The sequence below is a fragment of the Cynocephalus volans genome, chromosome 1 (genome assembly GCF_027409185.1).
Source record: "Cynocephalus volans isolate mCynVol1 chromosome 1, mCynVol1.pri, whole genome shotgun sequence".
NCBI classification, from domain to species: Eukaryota; Metazoa; Chordata; class Mammalia; order Dermoptera; family Cynocephalidae; genus Cynocephalus; species Cynocephalus volans.
Window position 1 is genome coordinate 267127986 of NC_084460.1, and position 16264 is coordinate 267144249.

Consider the following 16264-nt stretch of genomic DNA (forward strand, 5'->3'; position numbering starts at 1 on the left):
CGACCACCATTATCCTTGTCACACTGCTGCAAATTGAAGGGACTTTATTTTGACATTCATGGTAACTCATTACAAATTTAGAACAAGCAAACAGATTAGGAATAACACTGGTCTGGAGTCAGGATTCATGAGTTCTGAATGCAGCTCTGACTTCGGGTATGAGACAGAACAAGTCGTGCAGCCCACCTCCCTGGGTCTCAGCACCTGCAATTGTGCTTGATTCTCTGACTGCATGAAGTTGTGACTTCCTTGAACAAAGTGTAAAGAGAATATTGTCGTTCCTATCACTTTAAATCAGAATAGTCTTCTCTGTTCACTAGATTTTTTCCCCCAGTTAGTTATTTCTCAAATTTGTTGACTTGCATAGCTCATTGTTGACTTTCAATCCGTACTTCAAGGAGATAGCTCTATATTGCTTAGCTATAGTTTATGGGCACCATGAGGTCAGATTCATTAAGTCTCATTTTTGCCCATGGTTCTGTCTAAGCAGGTAGAGACCATGGTTTTGTCATTGTACCTGTAGTTCCACACTCTGAGGACAAAGTGGAAAGCCACCACATTTAGCAGCTGTGTTGTCTGTTATACCACTACTTCACAAGCAGGTTAGATAATTATTATTTTTCTTTTCTAGCACAGTGCCTGGTCTATTATAAGTGCTAAATAATAATGATACTTGTATTTCAATTTGGTCTTGTATATGCAAAATACAGTTTTAACTGCTTTATGTTACCAAAATTCAGGCCAGGAAGGAAGTCATTAGAGTGCATGTGAAGAAAGAACAGCAAGAGAGAGACTGCATAACTTCAGGCTAAGAGTAATTCAATTTTTCATTTTTACAGATGAGAAAATAGTGTTCCAAAGTAGTTTTGACACACCCAAGGTCACACCAACAAAGTTACAGCAAAAATGCAATGGAAAATAAAAGCATAGTGGGTTGTGGTATGAGGCCACTAATGTTAATGTTTAATGACGTCACAGTGTCTATCAGAAGCTTATCCATACGGCTGAATTATACATCTCAGTAACAGTGGGTGTGTGCTTTGCTATCTGGACAAACTTCTTTCCTTCCTTCCTTCCTTCCTTCTTTATTCTGTAATTGGCAAATAAAAACTGTATATATTTATTGTGTACAACATGATGTTTTGAAATACGTATACATAGTACAATGGCCAAATTGAGCCAGTTAACATATGCATCACCTCACATATTTTTGTGGTGAAAATACTTAAAAGCTACTCTCAGCAATTTTCAGGAATACAATACATTATTAACTATAGTTGTTGTATAATAGACTCTTGAACTTATTCCTTCTATCTAACTGAAATTTTATATCCCCCCCCAATCTCCCGCCTTGAACCCCCTGCCACCCCTGGCAACCACCAATCTGCTGCTCTCTGCTTCTATGAGTTAAACTTTTTTAGATTCCACGTGTAAGTTAAATTATGCAGTATTTGTCTTTCTGTGCCTGGCTTATTTCATGTAACATAATGTCCTCCAGGTGCATCCATGTTGTCACAAATGACAGGATTTCCTTCTTTTTTAAGGCTGAATAGTATACCATTGTGTATATATAACATATTTTCTTTAACCACTCATCTATTGATGGACACTTAGGTTGATTTCATATCTTGGCTATTGTAAATAATGCTGCAATGAACATAAAAGTGCAGATATCTCTTTGATATACTGATTTTGTTTCCTTTGGATACATACCCAGTAGTGAGATTGCTGGAACATATGGTAGTTCCATTTTTAAATTTTTGAGGAATCTCTATACCATCTTCCATAATGGCTGTACTAATTTACATTCCCACCAACAGTGTGCAAAGGTTCTCTTTTCTCCACATCCTCGCCAACACCTAGCTTTTGTCTTTTTAATAATGGCCATTCTGACAGGAGTGAGGCAATACCTCACCATGGTCCTAACCTGTATTTCTCTAATGATTAGTGATGTTGAGCATTTTTTCATATACCTGTTGGCCATTTGTATGTCTTCTTTTGAGAAATGTCTCTTTGAGGTCCATTCTTGCTGCTATAACAAAATACCTTAGACTGGGTAATCTATAAAGAGCAGAAATATATTTCTCACAGTTCAGGAGGCTGGAAAGTCCAAGCTGAAAGAACTAGCAAATTCACTGTCTAGTGAGGACCTGGTCTCTGCTTCCAAACTGGTGCCTTGTTGCTGCATCCTCTGGAAGGATGGACACTGTGTCCTCACATTGTGGAAATGTGGTAAAGCCAAAATGCTAGCCAGATCCCTCTAGCCCTTTTATAAGGTATTAATCCCATCCATGAGGGTGAAGACCTCATGGCCTAATTACCTCCAGAAAGCTCCACCTCTTAATACTCTTGCATGGGGATTCAGTTTCATCATGAATTCTGGAGGAGACACAAACATTAAAACCATAGCAGATCCTTTGCCCATTTTTTAATTGAGTTATTTGTTTTTTTGCTATTGAGTTGTTTGACTTTGTTATATATTTTGAATATTAACCCCTTATCAGATGTATGATTTGCAAATATTTTCTCCCATTCTACAGGTTGTCTCTTCACTCTGTTGATTGTTTCCTTGGCTGTGCAGAACTTTTTAGTTTGATGTAGTCCCATTTGTCTATTTTCACTTTTGTTGCCTGTGAAGCAGGTTAGAAAACTATACAGATTATAAATAGTTCCTGAATTTGCATTTTACTAAATGTGGTCTACACAGATGAAATAGGAAAGCTATTTCAGGTTCTATGATACATAATGTGGAAATTGCTTCTTTGAAAGCAATGGGTCTATCTATTCTAAATCTCACAACCTCAATTTTCTTCTACTTTTATCCTGAGATCTCACTCTTATGAATAAAGACATATTGAGAAGCCCTGAATCCTTGTCTTACCATCTTTCTGAAATGCCTGTATGAGTATGTGTGTGTGTGTGTGTGTGTGTGCGCGCGCGCGCACATGTTTACATCTAAATAATATCTGTCACCACTTTCTAATCAATTTTTTAAAACTCTAATTCTTTAAATAAGTGGGGTTTTTTTTTTTCCAAATAATCCTGGAGTCTGTTCTAAAATCAGAATAAACTATGCAGTCTTTAAATCCATGAATCAAAAAGCATTTATTTTCCATAACAACAAAGGCAGATAAACAGCCCCTTCAGCCCACTGTGGTTTAAAACATAGCACTCACTAGCTGCCTTTTAAGAGACTTTAGGGAAGAAGTAAATCAACAATTTTTGGTGTTCAATTTCCCAGACAGTGAAGGAGAGATTTAATGATTTTTTCAAGTGAAAAAGAATTCAATAACTTTCAAATAAAAACTTAGCACCAAATTTCCAAATAAAATGTATTGAATTTTGTTTACATTTTTAAAATCTCAAGCTTAAAGCTTTTAACATAAGATTTTTTAAAAATTTGGTATCTGTTTTGTTGGTTTTAGTTAAATATAATACAAAGTAACCAACAATTCTGGTAACTTTCACGCTAGAGAAAATATGGACGTAGTTGGTATGTATTTCCTGTATTGTTTTCTTTTCATTATCTTTGCTTTCTTTTCATTGTGCCTTGCTAGTCAGCAGAAGATGTATGGGTACATTGTGAATCACACTCACTCATTTACACATACATCTGTACAAATACATAGATGGTACATTAAAAAAGAAAAATTAGCTTCCCATCCCCTGGCTCTTTCCCACAAAAGAATTAGTCCAGTTGGTTTTTCAAAATCGATTCCAGGATTCTTCGAGTTCCCTCAGGCTCAGGGTGGTTGATAGGAAAAGCCTGTAATCCTCTCAGTCACTTTTCAGTTTGTTTAGGGAATGGATCAAAGAAGGAAGATTATACTGGGTGGCATGATTTTTTTTTTTTTTTTTTTTTAATGAGGGAAAATAGCTCTTCAGTGTCTTTTGTTTGAGGACAAGCTTAATAGACACTAAAAAGTATATCTCTCAGCCAGAGTCCTAGTCAGCAAGCTTGTAGATATTAAGATTCTGGATTCATCATTGACTTAATCAGTTGCTGATGGGCAATTGACTTCCTGCCATAATAATTGGGCTGGCATCTATATCCAGCATTCTACAGGTGGAATTACTAAACTCTTTCTAGGAGAGATACTTCTAAAAAAAAAAAAAAAAAGTTATATTGAATATGCTTACAAGAAAAGTGATATGGTAGTGGTATAATAAAAGCTACTAGTATTTTACTAGTATTTCACAAAACCATGTTATTTTGGCTCCTAGATATAACTGGCTATGGGCTTTTATGATTATCTTAAAAGAATGGTAAGATGATGCCTATAAACGAGCTCGTAGTGATAGCTCCATCCAAAATATGAACTGTTTTGGCTTTGTACTCCAAAAGAGTTTTATTTTCATACAACATCTTAACTAAAAACTAGGGCTTCAGTTTGGTAATCCAAAGCATAGGCAAACTCTTTTACAAGTGATTTTGTTACTGTTATAGTCCACCAGTGAAAAACCAGATACCGTATTCCAAGCTGCTAGCCACAGAGAAAACGAGCAGATGAGATTAGCTTTATAGAAAGGACTAGAGTTGGGTTTAGGGTCATTTTTAGTCAACATTCCATTGCCTGAAGGTCAGTCATCTGAATTCTTTTTAACTGAGCATATCAGGGAACAGCTGAATGCCCATGCTGAGGCATAATTTAAGTTGTCAAGTGTCTCCTGTCAATATACATGTGGTCATCTGATGTAAGGCAAAGGGACAGTAACTCCTGCTTCTTTATATCCCTAACTCCCAGCATGGTATCCTAACACATGGTGATTATGCAATAAATACTTAGAGATGAGAATGTGACATTTTCTTTTTTTTTTTGGCAGCTGGCCAGTATGGGGATCTGAACCCTTGACCTTTGTGTTACAAGGCTGTGCTCTAACCAACTGAGCTAACTGGCCAGCACCAAGAATGTGACTTTTAAGCATGACTGTAAGATCTACCTCAGAATAACAAGTGAATTAGTGAGGACACAGTCTCAGGACTATAGGAATACATAAGTTTTGCCCAATAAACTGTAAATGTTGGGAACACTAAAGTTTCTTTCTCATATATACATCAGCTAGTGTAATGTGACAGACATCTAATTCTTCCCGTTCCTCCCTGGTCTGTTCTCTATTTCTCCATCCACATCATCTCCTCACCTTTGTCTTTCTCTGGCTTTATGTAGGTGTTGGGAGTCCCTACAGAGGATACCTGGCCTGGAGTCTCCAAGCTACCTAACTACAATCCAGGTAATATTGATCTACATTTCTGAATGCTCTGAGAATTAGTAATGAAAGAAGAGCAGTGGCCAGACAAATAGGGGATTCTTCTTGTATTGTGAACTAAACAGCAAAGAAAGGTCTAGACAAATTTATAGATTTACATATTCCCTGATTACCCATTTTATAAGGAGAACATTTAAATAGTAGTTGAGGTAAGAGCACAAGTAGCAAGCTGAATAGAATTTGAAATGACTATTAATGTGGATTCCAAATTCATTTCCAAATACCCCGTAGCTCAAAAACACAAGTGAAAGGATGGTCTCACTGTTGAGCCCCATGACTATCACTGAGTTTATTTGTTAGATTATTGAAGCTCATAAAGTATAAAAAGAAAGCTAATGCAACAAAGGGGAGGTGGAGGCTCAGGAGGCCTAGCACAGGCCAGGTAAGATGTCTCTAGATTATCCTTACTAAGAGTTCATCCATTGCCTCTAGACTTGACACTTGGTCATTTTCTGCCACACATTTGGTCCTCCAAAACTGGCTCTTAGAGGTGGATCTGGAAGTGTTAGAAATGTCATCCATGGGGGAAGTCTTTGAGGAGTTGTTCCAAGGCCACACCAGAGGGATCAGATTTTGCAGTAGTCACTTCAAGGATGTTGAAACAGATGAGAGGAAACAAGCAATGAGCCATAGGATGAGGGACCATACCAGATGCTGGAGAAGCATGTGAAGGTCATGCCAAAGCTGGACTCGTACTGGCAGGATTAAAGCGGAGGTAGATACATATAGATAAGAGCAAGATTAGGGTGAGTGTCGTCCAAACCAGATTTTCCAGTCTTTATATTCTTACATAGTCCCATTACTAAAAACAGAATTTTCCCAGATTGTTGTCATTACTAACTTTGATATGAGATTATCCTGGAAGAGTTTCAGGAGAGCCAGAAATTATAGGGAGATGAAAAAGATGAGTAAAGAAGAAAACAAGACACAGGGGACTGGGAACTTTTTTCTTCTTTCTCCAGCATCTAATACTTTTACTCAAATGGCGAGATATAGGGGCCAGGCATCTTGAACTGGCCAGGATTATGGAAACCCTACAGCAAACTAAAGACTAACTGTAAGGTCCTTTCAGCTGCTTTGTGAATGATCAAATCCACTGCTAAATGGCCTTAGAGTCATTTACAAATGATTTACCATTTCTGACTATTTTGTTTGAGTTTAGCACTTGAGAAAAATGCCAGTCCCTGGCCACAGGGTTTGGAATAGTGCTTTTTCCCATTGGTCTGAGATAGAGAGAAAAAAGAATAAGCTTCTGTGGAGACCATGGTCCAGTCTGCAGTAACTCCTGTCTCCAGTTGCCATGGTTTCCAGGAGAGACTGGTTCTCATCTTTTCCCACCTCCCTGAACTTCTCCTTGCCCACTCTGCTCTCCCTCTTTGCTCAGCTTCCTAACATGGATTAGGGCCACAGTATGGGCTGTAGGAAACAAGTTGGTGATGTCAATACAAAGCTGCCATGGCGAGCTTATGCTGTTTCCCCAAACTTCAAACATTTGGGTTTCAGGTTGATCCAGGCAATAACCAGTGATCCTTAATAATTGCCTTGGTGAGAGCAATAATGATGGAAACTTGGCCAAAATCTTCCCTGCCAGATTCTGTGCTAAAGAAGATAACTGGATTCCAATAAAATGGAGAGAAATATGTTGCATTTTTCGTTTTGCTATCATTTCAAAGTACTGCAGTGTGCAATATTTTTATTTATGAAGAAAATTCTCCAGGCCCAACATCAATAGGGCTCATACTCTGCATTGTTTTTCTAGTGAAAATTCAGTTTAATTCAAATAAATCAAAACTTTTTGAGTACTTACTATCTACTAGGCACTGTGCCCTGTGCTGGGGCTACATGGATAGACAGGATGCTTTCTTGGATCTCTAGAGCTTGGATTTGAATTCATTCATCCATGCTTTTTCAGGTTCTTCTTGTTCCTGTGGTCGTCATTTGTGAGCCCTGCCTCCAGGGGCTTGGGTAGCTCGTGGCTGTGGGCCAGACTGAGCTTATGGAAGGAAGGGAGTTGTAACCTGAGCATTGCCAAGATATCTGACCCCACATTTGTAAATCTTAAAGGTCCAGCCTATTTTGGGCATGGAGTCAGTACTATTAACTCAGTCATAATGACTATGTTTTAAAAGGGTTATCAATGTCTGTGTTCCAGGAACACCCCCTTATGTGAATTAATGGGTCCCTTTTGAGTCATCCCCCACCTATCCCCATCCCTGAGCTGCTGCTGCTGCTTCCATACACTTGAACACTAATGATTAGGGGAACAGAAGAGGAGATGGGAGCCAGAAAAATGTCACAGATGAGAACTGTGTTAACATCATTTTGCATGGGATTTCCATTTCTTTCCTCATCATTCTAAGTAGTAGTAAGAGCCCCCACACTTTGAATTCAGCTGGAACAACGATTTTGGGATAGCTATCCAGTGCCCATCCATGCCCACTCTGCCATTTCTAGGCCCTGTCTGGACTCCATCTAGGAGGGCAACACAGTTTCTATTCGTATAGGCTTTTTAAAAATCACCTGGTGCTAACCCAGCTAGACAGGTTTCTCTACCTGTTAACTGTTTTCTTGGGGCTCTGGTGAGCAGGGTTGTAGGTTCTCTAGCCATCAGCACAGACTCTTGTGCCTGATTAAATCTGGGCAAGCTAAAAGGGTTGTATAATTTTAGAGACTGGCTTCTCTTTCCTACTTTTCTTTTCTTTCTTTCTTTCTTTCTTTCTTTCTTTCTTTCTTTCTTTCTTTCTTTCTTTCTTTCTTTCTTTCTTTCTTTCTTTCCTTTTCTTTCCTTTTCTTTCTTTTCTTTCTCTTTCTCTTCCTTCCATCCTTTCCTTCTCCCCCACTCCCCATTTTCAACAGGCTGGCTGAGAACTCTGTGTCTTCTACTTCAAAGGGCCAGTTGTCTTATTTTGATGTGGGCAGATTGAGAAGTAGGCTTTGAAAAGTAGGCTTTTTTTTTTTGTTTAATCTTTTCTCCTGGGATAGCTTTCAGAGCAATATATCCAAGTGTCAGAGAGGGGGTTCTGACGAGCACAGATTCCCAGACTCTCAGCAGGATCATTCTCTAACAGAAATATAAAAGTGAAATATTAAAAACCCTGGAACGTGAACTCCATCTGCAGAGTAGCCAGTGTCTTGCCTACTTGCACCATGGGAAAAAAAAAATCTTGAAAAAAGAGGGAGGAGAAAAAAAGTGCTTTGAGTAAGAGGTTTACAGGTTTAGTAGAGCATAGTAACATCCCCTCAAAGAAGTGGGTGTTGCTCTGTGACCCCCCAAAACGCTCCTCCTTTGACTCAGCCGCCAGAACACTCACTCTCCCCCAGCAACACACCCCCTTTTCACATGCTAACTGAGGCGCCTGTGATTGGCTGAACAATAAACTGGTCACACTTGCTAAAGGGCTGCCATTTTTCACACAATTAGCCAAGACACATTAATCAAACTGGCGGGGATCTGGGGCTATGTTGGCCTCCTGCAGTGGGGGAGGGGAGAAATTTTGGTGATCCTTAATAAGAGTCCACAGGAAGCAATAATAAAGAACGGTATACTGGAGGGGATTTTACTATCAGAAAGTCTGTAAAGGTTAAACCCCAATTGGTACCATATCTGGAATGTACCGGGTTTGTGGCACAGAAGATCCCAGAAGCTTAGAGCAAACTGGATGTTCATTTGGCTAAAATCTGCTAATACAAGACTGTAGTGTGAATTCAAATGGTGGAGCCCTATAGACATTTTTACAAAGTTCCTTCAGCCTTCTTAGCTCTCCCTTTCACTCCCAAGAAAATGCACTCAGGAGTCACTCCCCTTTTGATCCTCAAGCAGTTTGGGGCCAACCAGACCGTGGCTACACCAAATCATACAGTATCAGTTTCACCATCAGATTTAATAGGAATGCGGTATAGAGAAGTACAGAACCATTTAGAACCAATTAAGAAAAAAGTATTAACTGGCAAGGTGTTGTTCCTAAACTAAGTATTCGAAGGACATTAAAAATAGTTAATTTTGAGGGGAAAAAAGTTAACATTTGTACTTTTAATCAAAATTTTCTGGCTTTTCCAAATTCCCTTTAAGTAGGTTTTGCAATGGTAATGTAGAGAGTTGATAAGATCATACCTTAGAGACCAGTTTGCTATAGAATTGTGCAGAGCTTTTAAGAGAATGAACTAAATATTTAGACATTTCTCAGCTAAAGTAAACGGAGGCCTTATTCCTCTGGAGGTTGGCCAGCCACCGTCTCATTACATGCAAAGATACTGGGATAACGAGAAACTTTTCTTCTGCCCACATGATTGAAGCCTAGTTGTGGTTTTAAATGTGTCATTGATTGTTTCATCCACCTCCTTTTGCTCCACTGAAAGGGTCTGTCGTGGCTCTGTTTGCTTCCTTAAACATGGTTTTTGAAAGCGCTCACGCTGTGTGAGCTCAAATCCTAGCATTAATGTACTGCTGGGTTCATTTCACCACACTCAAAAGCACTGAGTTTAAATCCCTCTCAATTCCATTTGAGGCACCAGAAGACTTTATCCTTCTCCACTAATGGTTCCAAGTTTACATCTAGATACTGGGGGTCAAGGACAGGAGAGGATTTAGAAATAACGGTGCATGACATTAGTCAATGCATTTGCCAAATTGGCAATTAGTTCCTGATGTGCGTGCAAAGCATTTTATTCCTGTCTCTTTGATGCTTGTTCCCATAGAGAAGGGAATAGAGTCCACAGAGGCCTTCAAACTTTTAAAGAAATATCTGCTGAAAATCATGCCTGATTTGTGACATGAGCTCAGCCACAGGGAAGCATCCGGGATTATCTTGGTTCTTTCAGTCCCAGGAAAGAACACCATACATGAGAAATTTTTCCATGGGAAGAATTTAGTGGAAATGAAAAGGCAGGAAAGTGGTACTAAAAGCCCTGCAAGGACCAGAATCAGCTGTACTATAAGCCACACTGATGCCCCATTGTTTTTCAGTATGCTTGCTTTGTCGACTTTTGACCACCAGGTGGAAGCAAGAAACAACAGGGATGGTGTGCTGACATCAGCCGGCGTTATATTACAGCAATGTAGCCTCACGCTGGGAATGTCTTATTTTGACCTTAAATCCAGTGTGAGAGCTTCAGTGCATCTGACACCACTACAGGACTGATGGTGGTTAAAATCTAAAATGACCTTTTTCCCCACTGGGATAATAAAGTGCTAGTGTGCTTTGGGCACAAAGGATTCTGAGCAAGTCTCTGTGTGTTTGCTGTGAACACAAGCTTAAGGTCTGCATCTATGTTGGCATCAGCTTGGTGGGATGAGCTATTCAGCACAGGGATTTATTCAGTGGACTGAAGCAAGGGGAAAGATACTGAGAAGAGAGGCTTTGACTATGGGCATCAACTCTTGTATGAAACCACAAGTCCAAGCTCCCCTTTCTACTATCTGGGGGAACTTGAGGAAGTTACTTATTTTTCCCAGTTCCCTAATCTGAAAAATGGGAGAAATCTTATCATTTTAAAAGGGTTCTGTATGTGCCAGGACATACATAATTGCTAATCCCTATTACTGCCTGCCAAGGTCTATGCTGGAAGGAATAGTACAATTCTACAGATGAGGGACCAGAGACTTTCTCCCAGTCTCACACAGAGGTATTTTCTGACTGGAAATAGGTCAAATCTGCATCCAAAAATCATGTTGTGTCCCTCCCTCTCATTTTGCAGCGTGATTATGAGAAGTAAACAAAATGTTGAACTGCATCTGCCGTAGTGTATAACCTTTAGTAGGTGCTCAATAAAAGGTAATTTCCATTCTGTTTTTACACAGCATGGAGGTTCAGCTGTTCAGTGATCTGCCATGGTTCAGACCCAATGACAGGTGTGAGAATTGATGCCATCTCTGTTTCTTTATATTTAGCTCCCTTAGAAATCTTGGCTCCTTCTAGATGTCAGAGACACCTCCTGGTGCCAGAACTGACTTTTGTTTTTGCTTGCTAAACCTTGCCTGAATCCACACATCATGAGAACTGATTCTCAGTTTTCAAACACCTACCTAAGTCACTTTGAGCTCCTGTTAAGGCTGTCGTCTGGTGATGGATCCATTCTACACTCTGCACCTGAACTTTTCTGAGGTATCTGCCCACCCTATGCCCACGGGGCCCTTCCCTGGGAGAGTCCTTGTTATTACATGCTACATAATAGTGTCCAGTAAGGGCTGCTAAATCATGGATAGCATTGTGTTATAATTGTTAATTTCACTCAAACATGGTATAGTGGAAAGAGGGTTGAAGTTTTTACAAAGCAGAATTGACTACTTCTAGTGCATCTAGTATTTTACACATGCCCCCTAACTAGTACATAATAAGTATTCAATAGATTTTTGTGTAATGAATTCAATGACTAGGAGTTAGAAAGCTTGGGTTCTACTTCCAATTGCATCCTCTAGGACTCTAATAATTCTTGTTCTGCCTGCTTTGCCAAGAAAAAACATGTAAGTTATTATTCACCTTACTACTGGGTATTAATAACTACTATTTATTGAGCACTAACTATGAGTTAGGCACTTTCATATGTTATTTTACTTTAATTTACAACAGCTCTGTCAGATAAGGGCAATGTTATTATCCCTACTTCATAGATAAGAGAGCTGAGGCTTTGAGAGAAGTATGTATCTTCCCTGGGGTTACTTAGCCAGGAAGGGGATGACCCAAAATATCCTGACCTGTTAGACTCCATAGCAGTGCTCATAACAGTAATTCCACATTACCTTCCAACTGTCAAAGGGCAAATGCAATGATTTAGTCATTAAAACAAGCCCTAGACTGGGAATCAACTAATAACACTTTTCCAAGTCCATTTCCGAATGATTATGTCTTTCCTCCCAGACTTGCTTTTAGAATCTGTGAGCTTGGCGACATGTTTCTGGAACATAATAGTGTGAGTGGAGTCCCTACCCTGGGACTCCAGCAGCCCTCCCTTGCTACAGCTAATGAAGCCACTGGTGTTCACCAAATCTATGAACCATGATTGGGCTCATTACTGTTTCACTTCTGGAGCGCTGCCGAAAGCTCCTGGGGAGTTACTATTAACATCTTTATTAACCCGTCCCCCAAATCAGTGAGTGAAATTAATTTAGATACACAGCCCACTTTGATCTTCATTAATAGTTTCTTCTAGTTTCTACATTTATTTTTAGTTTTCTCATCTTTAATTTATTTGGTGGCAATTACTAGTTTTTATTGAGGGGAGTTGATGATCTTAAAGTAATTAAGATTAGGAAAAATTTAGAGTGAAAGCAGGTAAGAAATATTTTTTCTAAAGTAAAACCCTGCAATGTTCCTTCCTGGTTTAAGAAGAAAAGGGGCTTTAAGCTGACAAATATGATGGAACTAGCTCAAACCAGTCTCATTCCCAACCTTCATGGCCAGTGTCCTGCACCATGAATCTCTCTAGGCATAGAGCAGGATGGACTTTCTTGAGTTACTTTTAAGTTTTAAGAATAAGGTTTAATACATTTATTTCATTTTTATTTTCATCCAAGAATCAACTTCTCATTCATTCAGCAAACATTTATTGAGTGGTAGGTGCTAGGAATTGGGAGAGTAAAAAATAAATAAGATATTGCTACCAGCCTTTAAGGAATGTAGTCTAAAGGGGAAAATAAATAAGTAGTAAAATGTGGAAAATATATTATTGCAGCATCCCCTGGGGACCTTTAAGAACACTAGGGAAAAGTTCCCCTTAATTGGGGGAATTCAGGGATTTTTTTTTTTTTTTTTTTTTTGAGAGAAAAAGACATGAATTAGGTCTTCATGATAACCAGAGGAAGATGACTGGAGGAAGATGGCTTTTTCTGGGTGAGCAAGAGGGAAGAACATTCCAGACAAAGAAGAATAGGAAAGCAATATATTTGGTAATACAAGGGGTCTTCAAAAAGTTCATGGAGGGACTCATATTATCTTTCAATTCTATTTTTCCATGCATTCTTTGAAGTGTCCTCATATACCAAGCAGGTAAATTGCTCAGGACAACTAGAATGCTGGCTTTGTGGTGGGGCCATTGCTGGAGACTAACCAGGAAAGGTAGACCAGGACCAGATTGGGAAGTGCTTGGTAATCACCCTAGGGATTTGGACTTTGACCCATAAGCAAAGAGAAGGCATTAGATGATTTTTAGCAGGGAAGTGATGTAGCACGATTTACATTTTAGGAAAAATTGCTTGGAAGACTGTATATAGAGTTTAATTGGTGGCAAGTGAGACCAGAAGCAATGTGGCAATGCTCTAGATTCTAGAAGACAAATAGGAAGCCTCACTAGAGCAGTGGCAATGGATAATGAGAGGAGGGGACAAATCTAGAAAACATCTAAAAGGCAGAGTCAATGTAACTGATTGGATTTGAGTTGAGGGGAGAAACCTATCTCCAACGGGTGAAAGAATGATAGCATCCTTCACTGGGACAGGAAATGAAAGGCGGAAGGAACAGATTGGGGGGGAAGGTAATGAGTACAAGGTTTCAACATTTTAAGATATCTGTTGAGATATCTAAAAAGCAATTAGAGATATCAAATGGAAATTTTTAAGAAAACAAATGTGATATCTAAAAAGCAATTAGAAATACAAACTGTGATTACAAGAGTCCAATATAGAAATTCAGAATTGGAAGTCATCTGCTTAAAGCAGTATTTAAAGCTCTAGGTGTAAATTCAATTGCCCAAGTTAGGGTGTATAGAAAAAGAAGAGAAAAACATGAGGAAACCCTGGGGGACTAGTACTGAAGGGCCATGTAGCGGGAAGGCAATTTTTGGAAGCCAAGAAGGAACAGCCAGAGGGACTGAAGAGGACCAGGGGATACTAATAATGCCATGGAAGTCATATGACCACAATCTGTGTATTCTTGGTGCTGAGCACAATCACTGCATGTTGTGGCCCTTAAATATTTGTAAAGACTACAGGGGATTGGTAAATGTCAGATGATGTATCATTAAATACGATAAACACTGAACAGCATGCTCAAGCTATAGCTCAACAATCATTTGTGGGGTGGACAGACATTAGCCTTGGGACTGCCCCTGAGAGAGGGGAGAGTCTTGACTATGCCCATTCCCTCCACCTTCTCCACCCACCGGGAATGAGGCTGGCCTCTCTTTCCTCTACAGAGACCTCAGGTACAGGCTTCAGAGGATGGGGTATTTTCTCAGAATCCACAGAAAGTTCTGATGCAGGGTAAGAAAAGTGTTTAGCTACAAATATGAGTTAGAGTGCCAGATTTAAGTGCCAAGGTACACCTTTGGTGAGAGCATAGGCTTTTGGAGCCCTGAGGATGCTCAAAGGGGAATCAAAGGCTGGTGAAGACCCCTCTAGCCAAAGACTAAGGAAGCTTCCAAGCCAGCTACATAAGAAAGACTGAAGCAAGCGGGGGCTGTGGGGCTTGAGTAGGTAAGGGTTTGGGGAGGGGGAGGCGCGTGTTGGAGAAAAAGAGCTGCAGATTTTTGCAGTGCTGTTTTAAAGTTACTGCTTGAGATAGGGAAATAAGGCTAACAACATTATCAACTATTTAAATATATGGTATCTCAAGAATGCATTGTATTCAGGAAATTCCAGAGGTGTAGTTCAGTAGACCACACTATGAGATAACCTTAGGGTGACTGTGGCAAGACTATAGTAACTAGAAAATATTTTACCTTGAGCTAAGACTCAAAATGATTGCAGTGATGTTTTATCAATCAATCAACAAATCTTTATTGACTAAGGTACCGTAATTGAATCAGTTGTGAAATGAGCTTTATTAGACACTTATGAAGCATGGACTATTATTACTATGGTAGCAACAGTTCTACCCTCATTTTAATTTGACTACATTTACTTTGGAAATTTAAATGTTTTGCTTTTTAGTTTCCTTGTACAACTTGCTTTGCTCTTCCTGCCTTGAATTCTAGTTGAACGCAAATGAGAACTCTTTTAAAGAGAACTGCAGAGAGAAGAGATAGAAAAAACTCTGGTCTAATTATTTACTATCATCTTTGGAAGGAGAAGGGAAACAAGCTACCTCCAGACCTATTATTTTTAGAGGCTATTGAAGCCAGAGAAACAGACTCCTCTTGAAATAGTGCTGTGTAAAATGCCTATCTGTTTGTGGATCATTCTCTCATTGATTGCTTGTAGCTTAACTACGGGGGAAAAATCAATGGGAGAGAGGCAAGGTCATTCCGCATCAGGTTATCTGCATGAGAGTGGGAGGGTAGGCCACAAACAGGCGTGGGGCCTTGGTTCTGCTTTGTGGCAGCCTCCAGTCTGACCCTGGACACATAATTCCTCTATCTCAGCTAATGTAGCTATAAATTAGGAAGAGAGTCAGCACAATCAGTATACACAAAACGTGGAACCTCAGATACAAAATGTTGTTACTCCTGGGGTCTTGTAGCAATTCTTACAAGTTGTCCTTTTCTGGTAGAATTTATGAGAACTGATTTTTCCCTTGTCATGCTTTCTTTTTCACATCCTTGAACAACATATTAAGAATGTGTCAGGCACTATGTTCTGCAATTTTTTATATACATTGATTAATAGAATCTCACAACAACTTCACTCGAGTTGTTACAGATGAGGAAATGAGCCTCAGAGAAGTGGATGTTGAGTTGCTGGTGAGTGGTAGACCCTGCCCTCTTTGTTAGACCAGGGGGCCTCTGTCTTAGCTGCTCACTAGAAACATCTGGAGACCATTACAAATATAATAACACAACAACTAACCAATGCCTGAACCCTCCCCAGACTAGTTGAATCAGACTCGCTGGGGAGTGGAGCCAGGGCTTCCTTGCTTGTAAAATCTCCCCAGGTGATGCTAATATGTAGCCCTGCTTGAGATCCACACTGTTGGACCATGCTACCTCTCCACAATCAGAGGGAAAATCAATACAAAAAAAGAAAAGGAATGAAACTAACAGTGAGCCCCTACTACATGCCAAGTGCTTGTCTAATCCTCCCAGCAACTGGAAAATGAGTCCCATTTTACAGATTTGGAAACTTCTC

General features: G+C 39.6%; 1 protein-coding gene across 2 annotated transcripts in view; it reads left to right on the plus strand.

Annotated features, from left to right (window-relative positions):
• Positions 1–16264, plus strand: part of CDK15 (cyclin dependent kinase 15) — an 85493-nt gene that overhangs the window by 48903 nt on the left and 20326 nt on the right. For both annotated transcript variants that reach the window (XM_063112066.1, XM_063112074.1), the window contains exon 10: positions 5169–5232. In XM_063112066.1, the coding sequence (XP_062968136.1) occupies positions 5169–5232 (64 nt within the window). The remainder of the gene's footprint in view (positions 1–5168; positions 5233–16264) is intronic.